At 38.5% G+C, this 23,203-nt stretch overlaps 1 protein-coding gene across 3 annotated transcripts; it reads left to right on the forward strand.

Annotated features, from left to right (window-relative positions):
• The first annotated feature begins 1,989 nt into the window (after positions 1 to 1,989).
• On the forward strand, positions 1,990 to 21,791 carry hnrnpl2 (heterogeneous nuclear ribonucleoprotein L2). Of its 3 annotated transcripts, XM_048160312.1 has the most exons (14): positions 1,990 to 2,143; positions 2,608 to 2,726; positions 2,812 to 3,049; positions 3,138 to 3,223; positions 3,417 to 3,513; positions 5,763 to 5,835; positions 12,427 to 12,459; positions 13,797 to 13,865; positions 14,100 to 14,356; positions 14,444 to 14,565; positions 14,938 to 15,139; positions 16,386 to 16,443; positions 16,596 to 16,700; positions 21,181 to 21,791. In XM_048160312.1, exons 1-14 carry the CDS (start codon positions 2,057 to 2,059, stop codon positions 21,237 to 21,239), a joined length of 1,605 nt encoding a protein of 534 aa, XP_048016269.1. In that variant the 5' UTR covers positions 1,990 to 2,056; the 3' UTR covers positions 21,240 to 21,791. The 3 variants fall into 3 exon arrangements, with proteins under 3 accessions (XP_048016269.1, XP_048016270.1, XP_048016271.1); XM_048160313.1 differs by lacking the exon at positions 12,427 to 12,459; XM_048160314.1 differs by lacking the exons at positions 12,427 to 12,459; positions 13,797 to 13,865.
• Positions 21,792 to 23,203: the final 1,412 nt, after the last annotated feature.

Raw genomic sequence — 23,203 nt, forward strand, 5'->3', positions numbered from 1 at the left:
GGTTGTGTTCCCATCTCCATTTCTTGTGCTTGAGCACCATTAGCCATTGCGGCTTCAATATTTCTAGGAAAAAGGTGTTCCCCCATAGCGTCAGCTAGCTGTACGCAATGTCGAGAGACCATCTCGAAAAGGAACAAACAGGATGCGCTTTCTGCTATCTGGGTCTCCGTGAACTGCTTTCTGGAGCGTGTCACAAAAATGAACCAAACACTGTGAATACTTGTTGCACAAACATAAGAAATATGTCCATAAAAACCTTTAAGTGTCTACTTTTAAGTGTCTACATTTTGCTTATTTGACGTTAAATGCATTAGGATAAGTCACTTTAGAAAATAAATCGCAGCACGTGTCAGATCAATAATGGACATGTAGTGCGGAAAATACGGTAGCATATAGCAAATTATTTCACGGTCCCCACTTTTTAGAACCCCTGAATTAGAGAACTGAGATGTCCTTCAAGATGGCTTACTTTGATTGGTTTCCAGGTCACAGGCTGGAGGACAGATAAGTGAGGAAATGAGGAAGCATCACTTTGACTAACGAGAAGCAGCCAAAGTCTTCATGACCACTAAAATCCTCCTGACAGGTTTGTTGGGGCAAGTTGGAGCGAAACTCTGCAGGATGTTGGCCCCCCAGGAGCAGGATTGAACACCCTTTCTATAAACTAAATGTTTAGCTGAGTTAGCGAAAGATTCTTATATTATGAACCTTTGGCCCTTTGCTGCCCTAGATTACATTTTATTATGGGAGAGTGGGGTAAGATGAGCCATTTTTTACTTATGTGGTCTTCAAGATAAGGGAAAATGAGGCAGAAGTACAATGAAAGTATTTAAAGTGATTTCAGGATGTTTCCTATCATTTTAAATGATCAGAATACATCTATGACAGAGGGGTTCTAAAAATATGGCTTATATAAAAGTGTTCCTCTGGCTCAACTTACTCCAGGTTAGGGGTAAGTTGAGCCTTACCAGTCTTTTTTTTAAAGGTGCCGTAGAACGTTCTTTCACAACATGTAATATAAGTCAAAGGTGTCCCCTGAATGTGTCTGTGAAGTTTCAGCTCAAAATACCCCATAGATTTTTTTTTAATTAATTTTTTTAACTGCCTGTTTTGGGGCATCATTAACTATGCACCGATTCAGCGTGTGGCCCCTTTAAATCTCTCGCTCCCTGAACCAGCTAGTTCAAGATAAGCATTTATTGTTAAAACTTATATAATTTTTTATTTTATTTTTTTTTAGAAAATGACCGATGGTTTCACTAGATAAGACTCTTATTCCTCGTCTGGTATCGTTTAAAGCCCTTTGAAGTTTCACTGAAACTGTAATTTGGACCTTCAACCGTTTGGAGGCCAGTAAGTCCACTATAAGGAGAATAATACTGGAATGTTTTCCTCAAAAACCTTCATTTCTTTTCCACTGAAGAAAGAAAGACATGAACATCTTGGATGACATGGAGGAGAGTAAATTATTAGGAAATTTTAATTTGAAAGTGATCTAATCCTTTAATGAGCATAAGAGACTTTGTTCAAAAACATTAAAAATAGTAATGTTTCCAAACTTTTGACCGGTAGTGTATAAATACATTTAAATGTAAATATATACATATTTTCCTCAGCTCAATGTTGGTTATCATGTCGACAGCAGTGTCTTTAATCTTCAAATGAGCAGACAATTTCCAAATAAAAACTATTTATTATCTATCTTTATTTCATTTTTTATTTATATTTATTTAGTACTGCTATATGTGTGGTGTGAAATAAACAAGCTCTGGGTTTTTTTCGTTAAATAAATGGTCGTGATCTCAAATTAAGTCGTGATCATTGTTGTTTATTTCAGGGCTTCCGTATGAACGCTGTTCAGAGCGACTGCTGCAGTGACCAATCACGGAGCTCAGCGTAGCTGTACACTGTTCTCATTGGATTACAGCGTTGATTGACAGTTCCGTTCACCAGTAATATCCACGGTTCTTGCCCGGAGGGCGTCACCCCCGCCTGTCCCATTTTCTGTAGTTTTCGTCCATTTCATTTTGTTGCGCGTGAATCGTAACGGGACAACATGGCGACGCAGACGGCCCGCTACTACAGTGAAGGCGGCAGAGCAACAAAACGACAAAAAACGGAAAGCGAGGGAGGAATGGCGACCGTAAGATAAATCTTTGCTTACATACTATCAGATATTTTATTAGAGACTTCATCTGACAAAGCTTTAGTGAGGAAGCTGGCTGAAATAGCGCGAGTTAGCGAACCAGCTAACCAAACAATCGAGCTAAACATGCTGGATTTTTCACCGAAAGCTTTACAAAGACACAAATATGACAAAATCAAATGATTATGAAGTTCATGTTTGCTGCATTAGTGTGAAATGAATGTATTTTTCGCGCCACACATATATTGTGATATATTGCTGAATGAATGGATTCCGTCATCATTGATAAACAATACACACATTATGAGTGGGGGAATATTGTGCATACATGACGACTACTGCATACACATTTAGAGAATTTGTACACAATATACACAGCATGCAAAATCTGAATAATATAATTAAGTTATGTTTGCATATAAGTCTGTTCACTGTACTAATGTTATGATTATATTTTATAGGAAGGCTATGATGACCCACACAAGACCCTCCCCTCTCTTGTGGTGCATGTGCGAGGTTTAGTGGATGGGGTTTTGGAGGCAGACATCGTGGAAGCCCTGCAAGAGTTTGGGACCATCAGGTAACTCTTGTGCTTCATCTGCGTAGATTGCGCCGTACCTTGATTCTCCCTGCATTGTGGATCATCTTTCTCCATCTCTCTGCAGTTATGTTGTGCTCATGCCCAAGAAGCGTCAAGCCCTGGTTGAATATGAGGACATGAATGGGTCTTGCAATGCTGTTACTTACGCCAACGACAACCAGATCTACATCGCCGGACATCCTGCGTTCGTAAACTACTCTACCAGCCAGAAGATATCCAGGCCGGGCGACCCTGACGACTCCCGCAGTGTTAATAATGTTTTGCTTTTCACAATCATGAACCCCATTTATCCCATTACCACGGTAATGCCTACAAGCCAGGGTTATTGATACTTTTATTAAAGACATTTGTGTTTTTTCAATTCACACTAATATTCTTGTCATTTTATAGGATGTTCTGTATACTATTTGCAACAACTGTGGTCCTGTTCAGAGAATCGTGATCTTCAGGAAGAATGGCGTCCAAGCCATGGTGGAATATCCTTTACTGTTTCAGAACTGTTGTTAGATTTGTGTTTATGAATCATCACGGTTGTTTGTTGCTTTCTTTTACGGTGTGTGTCTTACAAACATTGTTGGGAAGTTTCTCTCCAAGCCAGTTAACTGAAACTATAGTATGTTGTGTTCCCAGAATGCTTTAAATCATGAGTATTTCTTTAATTCCTCACACGTTTGATTCCGTTCAGAGCGCCCAAAGGGCCAAGGCCTCGCTCAATGGGGCTGATATATACTCCGGCTGTTGCACACTAAAGATCGAGTATGCCAAGGTGAGGTTCATCTCAATTCATTGTTTGATAATGCTAAAACAGTTCTATCATTATCTGTCAGACTTTTGACGATATCCGATATGCATGAATGGCTTAAAGGGTTAGTTCACCCAAAAATGAAAAATATCCCATGATTTTCTCACCCTCAAGCCATCCTAAGTGTGTATGACTTTCTTCTTTCAGTCAAACACAATCAGAGATATATTAATAAATATTCTGGAATAGAGCAAAACAAAACACCGGTCACGAATTAGACGTCTAAAATGAGAATCTTTAAAGAGAAATGTGGGAGGAGCTTGATAATATAAGTATAGATGTTTTTTCTTTTAAAAAAACGTGTTTATTAATCCTCTGGAGTCGTATGGATTACTTTTATGATGGATGGATGTGCTTTTTGGGCTTCAAAATCTCATCCTCTATTCACTCCCTTTATAAAGTTTGGAAGAGCCAGAATATTTTTTAATATATCTCCAATTGTGTTCATCAGAAAGAAGAAAGTCATATACACTGAGGATGGCTTGAGCGTGAGTAAATCATGGGATCATTTTCATTTTTGGGTGAACTATCCCTTTAAAAATGTGGTATCAGAGGCAATATCATTTTGTAGCCAGTTTTCAAAATCTTGAAAGCAAGAAGTAAAATAGTCAGGTTTAAAATATTATGGCAATTTCCTGATAATTTACTCACCTCCATGTCATCCAAGATGTTCATGTCTTTCGTTCTTCAGTGGAAAAGAAATGAAGGTTTTTGAGGAAAACATTCCAGGATTTTTCTCCATATAGTGGACTTCACTGGGGTTCAACGGGTTGAAGGTCCAAATGTCAGTTTCAGAAAGAGCTATACATGATCCCAGACGAGGAATAAGAGTCTCATCTAGAGAAACCATTGGTTATTTTCTAAAAAAAAATAAAAAATGATATACTTTTTAACCACAAATGCTCATCTTGCACTGCTCTGTGATGCACCACGCATTACGTAATCATTTTGGAAAGGTCACGCGTGATAGGGCGAAAAACGGCATCTCATTTTCTCCAACTTCGACAACGTTGTTTTACCTTTTTTTTTGTAAAGGGTGTTTGACTTAGTCTTTTTACATTCACTTTGTAGACACTGGATCGGTACTTCTGTCTACGTCACGAGTGACCTTTCCAACATGATTACGTAATGCGTGGAGCAGCAGAGCAGTGCAAGACAAGCATTTGTGGTTAAAAAGTGTATAATTTTTATTTTTTTTAGAAAATAACCAATGGTTTCTCTAGATTAGACTCTTATTCCTCGTCTGGGATCATTTAAAGCTCTTTGAAGCTGCACTGAAACTGACATTTGAACCTTCACCCCGTTGAACCCCAGTGAAGTCCACTATATGGAGAAAAATCCTGGAATGTTTTCCTCAAAAACCTTTTAAAGTGTTAGTTCACACAAAAATGAAAATTTTGTCATTTATTACTCCCCCTCATGCCGTTCCACACCTGTAAGACCTTCGTTCATCTTCAGAACATAAATATTAAGATATTTTTGATGAAATCCAATGGCTCAGTGAGGCCTCTATTGAGAGCAAAGCCATTCAAATTTTCAAGATCCATAAAGGTACTAAAAACATATTTGAATCAGTTCATGTGAGTACAGCGCTTCTTAATATTATAAAGCGACAAGAATGCTTTTTTGTGCTCCAAAAAGACAAAGATTTTTCAACAATATCTATATCGGCCGATTTCAAAACGCTGCTTCAGAGCTTTACGAATCAAATCAGTGAATCGGAGCACCAAAGTCACGTGATTTCAGCAGTTTAGCCGTTTGATAGGAGATTCGAATCACTGATTCGAAACAAAAGATTCATGAAACAGCGTTTTGAAATCGGCCCATATAGATATTGTTGAAAAGTCGTTTTTGTCTTATGGGTGTGGAACGACATGAGGGTGATATGGTTGATATGTATGATATTATTTATGATATTATTTTAATTTTTTGGTGAACTAACCCTTTAATTTCATTTTGATTGAAGAAAGACAAAGATTTTGGATGACATGAAAATGAGTAAATTATCAGGAAATTTTAATTCTGAAGTCAACTAATCCTATACCAACATATTATAATAATAATAATAATAATAATAATAATAATAATATAATTTTTTTTTTTAATTTTACCCAACATTTTAAGTAAATACCCAATATCCACCATCCCTACTCAAGCATTGCCATAGTTATGGTAGAAAGCAAAATTTTATTTTGTTTTATTTTTTTTCTCAGCCAACACGCCTTAACGTGTTCAAGAACGACCAGGACACGTGGGACTACACCAATCCAAACCTGAGCAGCCAAGGTACCGTTTACCCTACATCTGCTCTGACATTTCTCAGCGCCCTTACTGCCACTGTGGGGGAAATAAATGGGTGGGATTGGGGCATCTTAGAACCGCAGCAGGTTTCCGCTGTTTCACCTCCCCTGTGCTGAGTGGTAGGCATACGTCTATAGGCCAACATCTACACCGCATGTTGTGTATGTTTTCCTGGCTCTCTGAGGGCAAAGTAAAAAGCCGTCTCTGTGTGATCTTGCTAAGGCTTCCTCCGAATGTTGTCCTTCTGATATCTCACAAGCTTCCTTTTCCAGCAAAGCCCGTCACATGTCAGTAATGTGAGGGGCAAGTGGCTTACTGGGTAAGCACCATGTAGGTCTACACATTTTACAGTCAACGTGAAACTACGATTGCAGCCCATTTAACTTTTCCAGGGGGAACTTGATTTTGTCCTTTGACACCACTCGAAATGAAGTGGGTTTTTAGAATAACATGCATCGACTAAAAGTAAATGGGCACAATTCTGCTTTCATGTTGACTTTTAGGACAACGGATTACAGTCCAAAGGTATTCATGGCCACCAACGGTGTGCCCAAAGAAACAAATAGTTCAAGCAGTTCAACGAACCAAAAGCCTTTGAAAGAATTGTTCATTGGTGCTCACGCCGGCCATTTGCTCCTCACATTCACGCGGTACATTTAGAGACCAACACCAAAGCACAGAACCTTCCAGAATATCAAGAACACTCAGTACATCTGGACACTGGGGGACATTTCCTAGATTTCACTGAAGACACAAGTTCCTCAGACTTCCAACACTGTACCAGTCAACAAACCACAACTGCTTCCTATACCTGCGAGAACATTTCTCCAGAAGGACAAACACTCATTTTACTCTCGTGAAACTGCAAGACATCCTGACAAACACCTGATCACGCACCATTTAGCACTCATCACCTCCTACAGAAATGACACTGCCAACGAAGACGTTGTACGGCAGTACACATTGAAGGATTTGGGGTTGTCGGTGCGAGTAGTTCTGGCTCCCACACCCATCCGACTTTCTCCCGTTGTTTCTTACGGGTCAAGAACAAGACACACTCCACTGTGACACATCACCTTCACCTCACTGCTAACAAGGGATGTTTTTGACACGCATCCTCAAGTGACACCGCGACACAATTCAAACAGACCTCTTCTCTTCATTCATGTCAGACTGTTCCATCCACAGACAAACAGCCTTCTCTGAAACTTTCTCTGGGCTACGTCGTCTTTCTCTCGCCGTGCCGATCGTTACAACACAAACCCCCACACCTACAAATCGACATGCCTGACTCTTCACTCGTCAACAGCTGATGACACTAAACCACTCGAGACACCGAAGACACTGCAGACAACACTTCGTCAAGCAGACGCACTGACATGCAGACAAGTTTTTTTTACTCAGTTAAGCCATGAATTTCTGCCCTGGAGGCTGGTGTTTCAGATACGCTCTCTTCCCCCAACATGTCTTCCTCCTCTAGTCCTTCCCTTTCACGATTCCTCCTCTCTCTTTCTGTCAATATGTGACGTTTTTTCCCTTTTTTTTCCAGTCGTATGACTACTGTGTAACACCTTCCGTATGATGCAGGTTGGCTTTGTGTCTCTAGTGGAAGTACCGGTCAGTCTGAATTGAGCGTAAATTGCTCCAGCTTTTCGACCTCCGTAAGAAGACAGGCATTGAAATGTGAATATGGAACAAACGCTGGCATCAGTGGAGCTTTGAAACCCATCTGAAACAAGGAAGAGTGCTTGGGAAATCAGTGGAATTGACTGAAATGGACAGTTCTTAAGTGCGAAATGGAGGAAGACGCTCAACGGTGGCTAATTTACGGCATGTTCTACTTGCCCCATCCTTCAACCCCCAACCCTTACGTTTGTACTGTAAGTAACCCCAAGCTTCTGTTGTCTTGGAGTGATACGCTCATAGTCTAATGTTTCATGGGGATGTGTGACCAAATGTTTGACTAACTTGACCTTTTCCTTTTCAGTTGAGTTTTTTTTTTTTTGTGTGTGTCTTCCCTCATTGGGCTACAAATTTATGTAGTCCAATAAGGTGCATTAAAATGCATTCCTAGGTTGGGTTGTGCTTCTGTGAGCAACAATTTTATACTTGTGTGATCCTCAGAGATGTTTTTCACCGATGGGCAATGGCCCCTCATTCTGTGTGTTTACACAAAATACAAGGCGGCCGCTCTGTACAGGCCCTTTTAAACAAGGGATGCACCAATCCGATATTCAGTATCAGCTTTGATAATGAGATTTTTGTGGGATCTGGTATCGGTCAGACCGGAAAGATCCAAATCCAATACGGTGTACTCACGGTTGTTAATGTTAAAGGGTTAGTTCACCCAAAAATGAAAATAATGTCATTAATTACTCACCCTTATGTCGTTCCACACCCATAAGACCTTCATTCATCTTCAGAACACAAATTAAGATATTTTTGTTGAAATCCGATGGCTCCGTGAGGCCTCCATAGGGAGCAATGGACACTTCCTCTCTCTCAAGATCCATTAATGTGCTAAAAACATATTTAAATCAGTTCATGTGAGTACAGTGGTTCAATATTAATATTATAAAGCCACAAGAATATTTTTGGAGCGTCAAAAAACCCAAAATAACGACTTATTTAGTGATGGTCGATTTCAAAACACTGCTTCAGGAAGCTTCGGAGCACAAATGAATCAGTGTATCGAATCATGATTCAGATCACGTGTCAAACTGCCAATGACTGAAATCATGTGACTTTGGCGCTCCGAACAGCAGATTCGATACACTGATTCATTTATGATCCGATGCTTTCTGAAGCAGTGTTTTGAAATCGGCCATCACTAAATAAGTCGTTATTTAGTTTTTTTCTATCGGATTTCAACTAAAATATCTTAATTTGTGTTCTGAAGATGAATGAAGGTCTTACGGGTGTGGAACGACATGAGGGTGAGTAATTAATGACATTATTTTCATTTTTGGGTGAACTAATGCTTTAAGCTCCACAAAAGGCAAAAAACATTATAAAGCACCATAAAAGTTTTCGTGCACTATATTCCAAGTCTTCCAAATCCATTTGATTGTTTAAAGGGTTAGTTCACCCAAAAATGAAAATATTTATTACATTTATTACTCACCCTCATGTCATTCCACACCCGTACCACGACCTTTGTTAATCTTCTGAACACACATTAAGATATTTTTTGATATAATCTGTTTTTTATCTCCCATAGAAAGCAACATAATTTCCACATTCAATGTCCAGAAAGGTACTAAAGACGTCGTTAAAAAGTCGACGTGACTGCAGTGGTTCAACCTTAATGTTATGAAGTGACGAGAATACTTTTTGTGGACAAAAACAAAACAAAAATACTGACTTTATTCAGCAACAATGTTTTTACAAATTTTCTGGACCTTGAATCTGGTAATTTCGTTGCTTTCTATGGGAGATAAAAAAACTTTAGATTTTATCAAAAATATCTTAATTTGTCTTTCGAATATGAACGAAGGTCTTACAGGTGTGGAACGACATGAGGGTGAGTAAGTAATGACATTATTTTCATTTTTAGGTGAACTAACCCTTTAATATATATATGTTGTTACATTAAATAAAGTTCACGGAAGCTCTTCCTCCGCTGCGGCTGTCAGTCATATTTTTATATATATATATTTTATATATTTTATATTTCATTTTAAATTAAAAGTGTAAAATATATCTATTTTTAGGCAAGGTTAGCTAAACGTAGACCTCACATTGTTTTCCATTAAATTTGTCCCAAATAGTTGTTACAGCACAAATAAAGTCTATGCTTTATACTGATATAATAATATAGATGACCATTTTCCAATCACCAAACTTCAAATAAAGATGCAACTGTAATAATTTTTGAAGTAAACTGAACTTTTGGCTGCATGGCGATAAGATTGACCGTTTAGGACTGCCTGGTGAAGCACGTTCAGCAGCCTCTATATTTTACTACACTTTACGGCCTGTGTATTTTACTCAGAGAGTAAGAAGTTTAAGATGCGGTTGGGACTGTTGACAAAAGCAAAATCACAGGGAATATACTGACTGATATTTTTTTATTTTGGGGCTAATAAATAAAATAGTCAACATTTGAAGTGGATCAAAACTTTTTAATCAACTTTTTTTGATCCACTTCAAATATTGACTACTATATTTTAGGGGGATTAAAGCCTCTGTAAAATAGCGACTTCCCTGGTATTTAGTGAATTGTGTTTAACGTATAAAAGATTGAACATCAGTTCCACACACACAGAGGTATAGATATTCTACTATAAGCATTCTACTGGTATTGGGGTCGGTTTCGGCCAATATTCAGTAATTTGGGGTATCTGAATCGGATTGGTATTGGTGCATCCCTACTTTAAACCTGGAGTTCGTAAAGCAGGAACTACTAAAGCCCAAAGTATACTTCAGTTTTTATGCGTTCGCTATGGTGTTCGTACACTATGTGCGGCATAGTGTACTGCTTGCGCGTACCATGTTTTTTCTAACAGTGTGCTCGGTTCTCACGTGCATCGTAAATTTTTTTCATCAATAAGTTTGTTCCACAAGGTGGCAACACTCTGTATCACAGTGGAAAATAAAGAAAGAGATGAGGTGGAACAAACCACAACCGACAGGAAGCGGCAACAACTGCCGTCTCATTTCGAATGCTGCATTTGTTAAACACGTATGTCATTTTAGAAAAGTAGCCATTACATTCCAAAGTGAGAAAGAAATTACAGTAATTTACACCTCAAGAGGAATAACTCAGTTTTGTGATGGTTACTTTTCTGAATTGAGACATACGACGCATGCAGCTGACAAATGCGACCTCCAGAGGACACAGCATTAGAAATGAGACGTGCTTGTGTGAAGGGGTTAAGAGATATCCAAATGAGTACAACGACATCTTTATCTGTCGTACCTCTGGAGTAGGGCTGCACGATATTGGAAAAAAACTGATATTGCTATATTTAGTTCTTTTGCGATTATAAGAAAAAAAAAAATTACCAGATGATGTAATCACTCTATAATCATTGGGGTGATGTTGTAGGTGAGTGCATGAATACACATAGAAAATAATGAACAAATTACAAGCATAGATCAAAATTTAATACAAATTAAGTAGAGCTTTATATTTTTCAGGTAAGTCTAACAGTATTCAGGTACAGAAATTGAATAATCAAATGTAAAACAGTTAATAGTCGGACTGTATAAATTAAAATCTCTTGAATGTTTAAACTGACAGGACCTAAAACACAAACTTTTATTGTATGGTGGTCAAACTTTGCAATTAATTTGAGAATCACATGCATTTTGAACCATGGTGTCTGGTCCGTACGGATTAACGATCCCTATACTTGACATCGCTCATCCTGCGATGTGCCACACATCACGATATCGATGCTAAAACGATATATTGTGCAGCCCTACTCTGGAAAGAAACACTGCAGACATTGGACAAAAGCTGCATTTCCACTGAAATTACCCTGAACAATTTTCGCAGGAACTTTTTTTCCCCCAGACCTGTTGGTGTCTGCGTTTCCCTTGTGGTCTAAAGTATCGTGAAGATTAATTCCGGTGACATAGGACTGCGTGCGACTTTCCAGTTCCTGCTGGATTTTGTCTTCTGCATATAAGCTTAATAAAGCTTGAACCTCGTCAGTCGAGGTTCAAGCTCAGTCGAATAGCAAACAACTCTTACTGCACGCACCGCAACAGACTTGGTGGTTGAAATAAAAGACTGCATGGAGTCAACCAATCGGCATCTTCAGTGCCCAAGTCCCACCCCCGAAAGTTCCTAGACTTTGAAAAAGTACTACCTCGTGAGCAGGGACTTTCTGAGGGGGAAGTTTTTACCCAGAACTTCATTTAGACCCTGGTTCCTGTGGTCGAAACACATCGAGTACCACCCCAAAGTCCCTAGATCTTGGGGAAAGTCCCTGCGGTGGAAATGCGGCTAAAGATGAAACTTTCTAGTACACGTGTGTTAACCATCTGTGTTCGCGCGCACTCTCAAATGGAGTATCCTTTGAAACGCTATGTGTTCAGCTGTTACGCATACGTACGCGTCAAAACTGAAGTATACTTTAGGCTTAAAATCACTGGTTGAGGGACAAGAAAATCTCCTTACCACAAAAGCTTTCAAAACGGCAAATTAGCCTTTCTAAAGCAAAACAATCATTTTTACTAAATTTCCCATGCTGCTTAAGTACATAATTTTATTTGCTATATATTAAAAAAAAAAAAAAGTATTGCCAGTTACATCAAATTTAGCTTATGATTACATACATAGGTACTTTTTACTCTAATGCAGAAGTAAGACTTGAAAGCAAAGTAGTTGATATGCCATATTTGTTTGTGGTCATGTAGTGACTGGTTGTGCACCATTTTGGTGGTAAAAAGGGTATAGGAGAAGAGGCCTGTCATCATTTTCAATTTTTGTCTTTTGAAATAATCAAAGCGAATAAAGGCATGGTGCCCTACACATTTAAGTTCCTGAATAGAGTAAGAAACCTGTAATGTGATTGTTTAGAAATGTCAGTGAGATTGATGTTTGCACTGTGTGTACCTGAACAGGTGCAGATGCTGATGGCAATGGGGGCAATCAAGGTGTGTGTCTGCAGTAGACATTATGTCCTCCCCCACCCACTCACTCCCAAACATATGACATACTACACTGTCATGGCCATTAGCCAATGAGTTCTTCGCTCTGTTGCTTTATTATAAGTTTGATTGGGCTGGTACACTGCCAAAGAAAGACTGTATGTATGTTAGCCAGCTGACTGTGTTTGTGAGTAGTAATAAATAGGTCTTATTTAATGGGTGAATCTCACGAAACATGTCTAAACCTAACATTTCACCCCTAAAAAAATTTAAATAAAGAAAATGTATCTTGCCATTATTATCACTGAAGGATTAGTTGACTTCAGAACTAAAATTTCCTGATAATTTACTCACTCTCATGTCATCCGAGATGTTCATGTCTTTCTTTCTTCAGTGGAAAAGAAATGAAGGTTTTTGAGGAAATTATTCCAGGATTTTTCTCCATATAGTGGACTTCACTGGGGTTCAACGGGTTGAAGGTCCAAATGTCAGTTTCAGAAAGAGCTCTACATGATCCCAGACGAGGAATAAGAGTCTTATCTAGAGAAACTTCTAAAAAAACAAATTATATACGTTTTAACCACAAATGCTCATCTTGCACTGCTCTGATATGTGCCACGCGTTACGTAATCATGTTGGAAAGGTCACAAACTCATTTTCTCCTCCAATTTCAAAACCGTCCGACATCGTTGTTTTACCTTTTTTTTGTAAAGGCCGTTTTGACTTCTGTCTACGTCACGAGTGACCTTTGTAACGTGATTACGTAATGCGTGGAGCATCACAGAGCAGTGCAAGACGAGCATTTGTGGTTAAAAGTATATAATTTTTATTTTTTTTTAGAAAATGAGCCGATGGTTTCTCTAGATGAGACTCTTATTCCTCGTCTGGGATCATGTAGAGCTCTTTGAAGCTGCACTGAAACTGACATTTGGACCTTCAACCCGTTGGTAACTGTTGAAGTCCACTATATGGAGAAAAATCCTGGAATGTTTTCCTCAAAAACCTTCATTTCTTTTCCACTGAAGTCACATTATGATACATGATATACCATACAAAATTGAATGATTTAAAATAACTTCATTTTCTTTACGAATATTCGTACAGAATGTATTTTCGTGGGATTCACCCTAATAGTATCGCCCATTTTTTTTTCCTGGTGTCTTATGTGTCCCTTTCTCTGCTGATCTTAAAGCACACGCCAGTCACATTAACGTTACAAGTGTCCTGTCCTGTCGCCTCTCAGCGAACGAACTCATCTTTCACTCTCTCTCTCTCTCTCCCCCCCTCTCTCTTTGCCCCTCCCCCTTTCCTTTCTTGGCCTTCTTCCTTCTCTCGCCTCTCAGATATGAACGCCAACCCCAACAAGCGCCAGAGGCAGCCGGCTCTGCTGGGAGACCACCCTCCAGAGTATGGTAAGGCTTGCGGGGTACACGCGTTTACACATTTGCCTCATTTGCTCGCAATCAGGGGAGTGGATGTTAAAACGACAACAAATCGGGGGTGCATTTATCACAGTGGCAGCAAGATGGTGCTGTGTTGAAGTTAAAACTTTAATTTAAGTGAAGGGTGTGTAAAATGTTTGTTTACTCCTAACCTGCCCACAACCCCCACCCCACGTGGTCTGTTTGTCGTTTGTGGATTCTCAGGCGGTTATCACGGATACCAAGAAGAGAGCTATGGTGGACCCTACGAAGGCCGACGGATGGGGCCGCCCATGGGCGGTCCGAGGCGCGGTGGAACCAGTCAGCGCTACGGCGGACAATACGGTCCCCCGCCTCCGCCCCCAGGTGAATATGGCGCACATGCAGACTCACCGGTGATCATGGTCTACGGCCTGGATCCGGTTAAAATAAACGCGGACAGGGTCTTCAACATCTTCTGCCTGTATGGCAACGTGGAACGGGTACGTACAGCAGCAATACATGAATCAGACACCGCCCCGAAACCAAGCCGCTTCATTTGAAAGCCCATTTTCCTCTTCTGAATGTAGGTGAAGTTCATGAAGAGCAAGCCTGGAGCTGCCATGGTGGAGATGGGAGACTGCTATGCGGTGGATCGCGCCATCTCGCATCTCAACAACAACTTCCTGTTCAATCAGAAGCTCAACGTATGGTACGTGCATTTTTCTTTTTTCATTTTGCAATAAGGGCAGGTGCATCGTGCATGGTTCGTTACATATTTTGCATAAAAAATTAATAGGATGAACATTTTTGAATATTTCTAATTGTTTTAATGATTAAAGACATATTACACCCATGGTGTTAAAATACTTATTTAGGTCACACTGTGGTTTAGGGTCCAATTTGTTGCTAGGATTTTGAAAAAAGTCTCAAAAGGGGCGGGGAAGTAGCTAAATCTAGCGACAAAATCACTAAATTGGCCTGCATGCTTTTCTTCAGCGTGCCTGTTCTCCGCAGCAGGATGCATCATTTAGTAATTCACCTCTTTCATCTGTTTTTATTTTTTTTTTTCTCTTCATGTCAGTGTGTCTAAGCAGCAGGCCATCATGCCCGGCCAATCATACGAGCTAGAGGACGGGACCAGCAGCTTCAAAGACTTTCACGGCAGCAGAAATAACCGCTTCACTTCTCCAGAGCAGGCGGCAAAGAACCGCATTCAGCACCCCAGCAACGTCCTCCACTTTTTCAATGCAGCACCTGAGGCTTCACCAGAGTCCTTCACCAGGGTCAGTTCATCACACTAGAGACTAGTGATCGACCGATATTGATTTTTTGATTACCGATACCGATACCGATTATTTGCATGTTTATGTACCTTATAACCGATATGCAGAACCGATATTTATTCAAAATAAATGTTAAAAGTCTAATGTTTTAAAATGGAGAAAATAAATGACAGGGGAGTTATATCACCTTTGCAGAAATGTAATTTATTTTAAACAGTTTTAGAAGGTTTATGTGCCATTTAATAGGTTTAAGAGTGAGGAATAATTCACTGGGTAATTTTAATTTAATTCACTGAATAATATTAGCTGGAATATATAACATTGTCAGGAAAGTAACAAACAAAACAGCATACATCATTGCATTTTCCAACTAGTGTTATTAATTATTATGTTTTGTCGGTCTAGATCATGAAATGCTTTCTGACAAAGTGCTGTAACTTATCTATGCATTTACACAAAACTATAAATTGGGCTACTCAACCGCGATCGCGTGTGGAGATAATAAATAATTTCCACAGAGCTGCATTTATTTAGATTTGTATTAACTAAATAATTGTTATGTAGTAAATCAAATGATTATATAATCTAGGGTGTTTAAACAAGATAATCTTGTCAAAAGTTTCATTCAGTGGCCGTGCTTAAGCCTCCTGATCATCCGTCAGTTGCTAAGCAATATGAACGAACTTTTTCTTCTAGACTAATGGTGAGCAAATACAACAGATAGAGAATTAAATTCAGCGCTTTTATTTTCAACATGCACTCATTCATGTCTGTTTTATTTAATTCATGTAAAGTTACGTCTTTATTGGGGCAGGACATGACGAATTACACTACGTGACTCAATGAGTTCGTCTCAATTGTTTAGAAACAAGCTGCATAAATTAACTATATCAGGAATTTATGTCTCAGATCTCATTTGTGCATGTCTGTTATGTTAAATAAAGTTGATTAATTAAAGCAAACCAAGTAGAACATATACTTTACCTGTGCACTGAGTTGTTGTTGACTGATCTCCTCAGACGCCCGGGCTGCAATGGCGGAAATCTCAAAACGGCCACAAGATGGCGCCGTAAATCGGCGAATCCGATATTACAAAACCGATACCCGATTATGGAAAAATGCTTAAATATCGGGAAAAATATCGGTAAACAGATACATCGGTCGATCACTACTAGAGACCCTCAGGACCTTTCTTGTCTTATGATGTTATCTGATGTGTAAATTTAAAACCATCATCTCTTTTCAGATCTGTGAAGAACTGGGTGTAAAGAGTCCGTCAAATGTCAAACTTTTTGCAGCCAAAGGTATGTAATATAAATAAATGTGCTGTTGCGTTGTAAATAATAGCATAGAAAGCCAAACTCTGCAGCCTTTTTGTCAGTTAGGGAAACTTTAATGTCATCTAAGCACCTCCGTTGTTATAATGTCTCCAATGCTGCTTTACTTTATTGAACAGGTTCCACATCAGAGAGGAGTTCATCAGGGCTTCTGGAATGGGAGTCTGTTAATGATGCCATGGAAGCTCTTGCTATGATGAACCATCACCAGATGAAGAACCCCAGTAAGTGACCTCATTAGTGGTCGACCGTGCATTTACCACACACACACACTGAAGCATGTGTGAAGCTTGCTGTGTTTTCAGCCTCTGAATGCCTCTGAGCTCAAATAGGCCACATTTACACTGCAAGTCTTAATGCACAGATCTGATCTTTTGACCATATCCGATTTTTTTAAATTTCTTTTAAAAGTGACCTGTATCCGATGTCTCCTTTTTACACTGCACTTGGCAAAATGTACCAAAAATAGTACATATATGACATCACAAATCAATTTCAATGGTACATTGTGCTTAATTTATTGACATGAATTCATATAGAAACCCTTTTAATGCAATAGTTGCAGCCCTACATCAAAATAATAAAAGTTCTTCACGACAGCATACGTACGCAGCTCCGCTGGAAGCGTGCGAGTTGAATAATACTCGGGTAGATATTTGTTAAACATGTCACAGCTTCTGAGTTCGAATCCGTCATCCGATACTAGGTTTTTTAGTCATTAAAACCAATGCGTTCATCAGTGATTGTATATCAAGGGCAGGAACAAGTTTGTGTGCTTTTTTAGTTTTTTCAATGGAACGAGTAGGTAGAGTCTCTAGGGCCTTATAAAATCCGTTTTATTTTTTCCCAAATTCCGTTTTTTCCGTTTTTTTATTTTTCTGGATTCCGTTTTTTTCTGTTTTATTTATTTTTTTGACTCCATTTTAATAATTAAATTAAATTTTAGTAATCAAAAAGCATGTCTAATTAATTGAAATAATGAATCTTGTCCAATTTGCCAACAATTTAATAAAAGTTTAACAAAAAAAAAATTCTTTTAGGGCCCTATGATAAATGTTTTATTCTTTCCTGTTTTCTGGATTCCATTTTAATGGTTTAATTCCATTTTAATAATCAAAAAGCATGTCTAATTAATTGAATTCTTAAAAACAACATTTATTAAAAAAAAAAAAAAAAAATATATATATATATATATATATATATATATATATATATATATATATATATATATATATATATATATATATATATATATATGAGCAATATCACACGAGTAGCCGTGCGCCGAGTGCCGTAGGTAATCACAGCGTGCTGATATACAGCCATATCGCACGGCTACGAGTGTGATATTGCGTTTATACAACAGTTCGACGGCACGAGTGTGTAAATAAATAAGAACAACAACAGAGTGTCTTTAAAACCGTCTTTTGTGCAGCACTACTTCCTTCCGCCACGGATTCAAATCTCAATTTGACAGTTGGACCAAGCCTCTGTTACTAATTCTAAAACGTCACTTCAGAACTAGTAACGAAGGAACCTTGAGTCGCTTCATTGAAACACATTGAATTTTGTACAGTATTAGAGAGAGAGAGAGAGAGAGAGAGAGAGAGAGAGAGAGAGAGAGAGTAGGCTATTACCTGTGTCTGGTATATTGCATTACATTCATTCTTCAAGTCGATGTCCATAATATTATATCCTTTATACAAGTCCGTTTGAATGTCCGCTGAGGAAAGCGATCTTTGTATTTGTCCTTTTTTACATCCATTACACCGCAGCGCTAAAACAACTTCCTTTTGCAAAAGTTCCTTTCAATTTAAAAGTCTCTTGTGCTTCACTGACTCATTCTCCTGTAAAGTGTTGCCGCCATCTAAAGGCGTATTAATGTAATGTTCACTCAATCCATATTACTTAATGGACATGTTTATATAAAATCATATTTATTAACAATAATATTTAGAACAACAAATAAGCACAACTGTACAGTTCAGTCAAACATAAAGCACTAGTTATTAAAAAAAAATAGGTCACCATTTACGCTTGTATGTGGGTTTTTACAAATATTTAACGAATGAAAAGGATTTTAAAGAGTGTGTGACAAAACCTCCTAACTCCATTGGATCCTCAAACTGTCAATCAAGCCTCATTAATCTGCCTCACCTCCTGAATGAAGTGCGCACGCAGTTTGGACATCTCCTCTGTGCAATGCAAAGGTAAATAAAGATCTGATGTTTGAAAAAAAAAATTGTAAAGCGTTTTCTTTACTCAAAAAACCATATGTTTATAAAGTTTAATGTTTTACGTATTTGAAGAGCGGAGAAGAGTCTGATATGTCCCGTCTAGTTGTAGCCAATATGCTATATAAGCATGTAACGTAACGTTTATTATTATCAAATTTAATATAGCACAATTCGACTTGCTCTGGAACAAATAATAGATTAATAAGACCAAAGATTGCCCGTTCTATGTACTCAAATTGAATTATGTCTCATGTTTAACCACTATAAGAGCCAGCGGCAAATCCCCGAGGCACTGGCCGAGATGAAGCTGTTCTCGGCGGTTACAGAAGCACTGAACGGCCGCTGACGCACTCGAGCTCGCATCTCCGAAAACGTCAAAACAAATGGTAAAATAGGCGCTGTTATTAAATATGAGTCACATATTTCAGGTCTAAACAACAACATTCTCGCCTAAAAAACTATTAAAACTACAGTTCGTGGTACAAGAAGTAGTATTTGTAAAAATTGTGGTTGATTTGATCGGCCGCCATGACGGTCACTTCAAGCGGAGTGATACAAACGGTGAAAAGGCAGTAGGAGTGCTGTTATCACTGAAATATCGCATAGCTATCAGCCAATCAGATTCGGGAACCAGACAGAACTGTTGTATAAATAAATATATATATTTTTTTTATATATATATATTTTTTTTTATATATATGTTCTGTTGTGTATTTAAATTTTTCTGGCAATCAAATGAACGCATACCATTTAATTTATCTTTTAATCATGTAATTAAACTTTTGTCAAACAATGTGCTGCACAACAGAGCTTTACTGTTAAAATTAAAACATGAAAGAAACACTGAGATTATTGTTTAAAAATATATTTTAATAATTTATTATTAAATTAATTTATCTAAATTCTACTGTACAACAGTAATATGTTTCCATCAAGTTAAATCGAACTTTTATTTTGACGGTTTGCCTAGAGCTTTGAGTTTCTTAGTGTTTATGACGGTAGTTTTCTCAAACGAAGCGGATAAATGCTGATGAAGTGACTTTCAGAGCAGCTCTGGAGATGAATTTGTGCGTTCATATAGTGAGGCGACAGAGGATGAAAACACAGAGCGTCGCATGTGCTTCAGTGTGCGTGCGGCGATGTGAGGTAAATGAAACTGCGCTTCCGCATCATTCATTTCAGAGTCACACAGGCATGCAGGATTCATGTTTAAATAGTCTTTGTGCGGTTTAATATTCACAGACGCTAGTCTATATCGCGATTTAATTTAAGTGTACTGACCTGCTTTTAATTCATTCATCAAAAATTTGACACATTCCGTGACATTTCCGTTTTTATGAATGGATTCAGTGATTCTGTCCGTGATTCCGTGATCGCGGAAATTATAGGGCCCTAAGTCTCTGCCAGCACGATTTGGCATGGTTGTCTAATTCCCGGCTGAGAAGTTTTTGTAATTGTGATGTACCGTACCGTGCTCAAGTGGAAATACAACTGGAACCATTATAAAAACCGTTCGGCCTGACTGGAAAAGCGGCTGAAATGTCTGTTTCATAGTGCCGTTTGACATTTCCACTGTCTCGTTACAAATTAAACAGACTGGCTTTGTGCTCGATTGGGGCAAAATGAACACGTACCTCTCTGTCAAATTATCTTTGAGAACTATTTTCTTTGTCAACTTTTCTTTTCCTGGAAACTGACATCTTCACCCATCCAAACGCTCACTGCGATGAAGTGTCGCCCGATTATGTCCAACGCTCACTGGATGTCATGACAACAGTGTCACACAGGAAAACTTTAAATATCTCGTCTTTGCTTTCATTTCGGAAAAAAACATAATAAATAAATAAACACATGATTTATCATGCATTTATCAAAGTAGGAAATCCACTTTTACTTACAATCAGTGCTCTTGAAATATGAAATGGAGGCGGGTCTGGATTGAATTCTCTCCAGGTCCGGATTCGGACTGGAGTTGGGACTTTGAGAACCTCTGGTATATGCTGTCACATTATAGTTCTTTGATAGAAAATCGACGGATTGGTAAAAATCTGTATTGACAGGTCAGACTTACAAAAAAAATCGGAAATCGGAATCAGCCCAAAAAAATGCAATCGCTGCATCTCTAATACTCTGGCACTGTCAAAATAAAATTCCCATATCCGACACATGAAACGTATCGGCCATAATTAAAAAATGCCAAATATTAGCCGATATATTTGTCTTGGAGATGCATATATGGGTTGAAGTGGTTATATGATGGCACCTGTGATGGAAGTGCCATTAGATCTGTTCCAGATCCCAGTAAACGTCAACCTAGGCAGCATTTTAAAGCATCATGGGAGCATCTGACAGCAGCATCACATGTATTATGCATTGCACCACCAAACTCAGTAAAGAAACTCTGTTCTCACACCCTTTTCCCATCGTCATGTTAAAATGTGTCCTAATCCTGTGTTTGTCTCCGCAGGTGGGCCGTACCCGTATACACTGAAGCTGTGCTTCTCGACTGCGCAGCATGCAAACTGAGCAGCAGCAGCATCATCGCTCACCCATCACTTCACCTTCCTGCTACTTTATTGTCCTTTACGGCTCATTTGTGCGAGTGGGTGTGCAGACGTGTCGAGTTAACCTTATGTTGATTGAGCCGCAGCACAAGCTGAGAGTGAAACTGACTGAACTCATTGTTTTTAATGGAAGAGGAGAGTTAAAACGCTTTTGTACCAGTATTTTGGTTTTGTTACCGTTTTTGTTCTTTTTCTTTTTTATTGCTTACTATGTTCGACTGTTAGCTCTGTGCTCAGCACCTCACTTTTAGAAATGTCACCCTGTAAAGATTGCATTTTTTTTTTTTTTTTTTTTTTGATTGTAAAATAAAAAGTGATAATGGGTCTTTGTTGTGATTTGCTTTCGCAAGGGGACAATTGTGACTCATGTTTTAAAATGTTTTACAATAGTTCAACCCTTTTTTTTTTCTTCTTCTTCAAAAGCTGCCTGGATGTTACTGCCTAGTGTATATTTGCAGTCTGGACAATAAAATGTAATCAATTTAATAAAGAAATTTAATCTGCGTATTCAAAATGGGCTCACTGCCACTTGCTGTTAATTGCAGATCAAGTTTGAACATGCATTCACAGGGTTTCATCAGTCATGGGAAGATTAGACGCCAACTCATGGAAATGTGACTCTAGTGGAGGTAAATTTCTTTAATTATCTTGTGCATGGAAGCCCAGAAAACCAAATCATCCACTGGGCTGCTTTCAAATCAAATGAATATTTAGACCAGAAGTGGTAAGGAATCCTGACACAATGAAGACTCATGTAGCATAATTACTTGATGAATAGTTGATTTTGTAAAAAGTAATTCTGTGATAGACTCTAGTGTTTGCTCAAAAAATAAGTTAAGTTCAAGGTATAATGTGTTGACCACTAGAACAGTCGTGGTTTTTGTTGAAATAATGTAGTGCAATGCAGGCCACTCTAATAACCCAAAACTCAATATTAGTGATGGGTGCTTTCGAAACTGCTTCGAAGCTTTACGAATCATTTGTTTCGAATCATTGATTCGGAGTGTGTTTCAAACTGCCAAAGTCACGTGACTTCACCGCTGGGTACCGATAAATAATGTGGAGTCACTTCTGAGATTTGCCCAAAGACTATATATAAAGACAGTTTTCTCCTATTCCTAATGAATGGGAGAAACTGCAATGTGCAATATGGCGGAATACGTCTCGCCTTCTAAGTAAAAGAGCCAATCGCTGATTGATAAAGTCATTGCGTCACTGCAGCTGCTGTTAAGATTCGCGCTTAGGACTTCACATGCGCATTGGCTCGTCTAGCCTGAAAAATAAGCTTTTTAAACACTATTTGAGCATAAGAAACAACATTTATGTGACAGTTCATGTTTTTGCTGATTTGAAATGTTATTTAATTGTGAGACCGCAAAGTAGTTTGAGATTTCAGGATCCCCCCATTCAAAGAGTTGCGTCCTAAATGACGCACTATACACTATGTACTCATCCATGTAGTGTATGGATTTTATGTAGTGTATGGAAGTTTATTTTGTCATTAACATCCGTGTCTGATCCCCCCTCCCACTCCGCAACATAATTAAAGGAACACTCCACTTTTTTTGAAAATAGGCTAATTTTCCAACTCCCCTAGAGTTAAACAGTTGAGTTTTACCGTTTTCGAATCCATTCAGCCGTTCTCCGGGTCTGGCGGTACCACTTTTAGCATAGCTTAGCATAGTTCATTGAATCTGATTAGACCGTTAGCATCTCGCTCAAAAATGACCAAAGAGTTTTGATCTTTTTCTTATTTAAAACTCGACTCTTCTGTAGTTACATTGTGTACTAAGACTGACGGAAAATGAAAAGTTGGCGATTTTCCAGGCCGATATGGCTAGGAACTTAGAGGCGCTGTGTAATATCATTGCGCCTGCTTCACCCATGGTACAGCTGCAAAGTTCCTTGATTATTACGCCGGAATGA

Source organism: Megalobrama amblycephala, linkage group LG16 (assembly GCF_018812025.1).
Source record: "Megalobrama amblycephala isolate DHTTF-2021 linkage group LG16, ASM1881202v1, whole genome shotgun sequence".
Lineage (NCBI taxonomy): Eukaryota > Metazoa > Chordata > Actinopteri > Cypriniformes > Xenocyprididae > Megalobrama > Megalobrama amblycephala.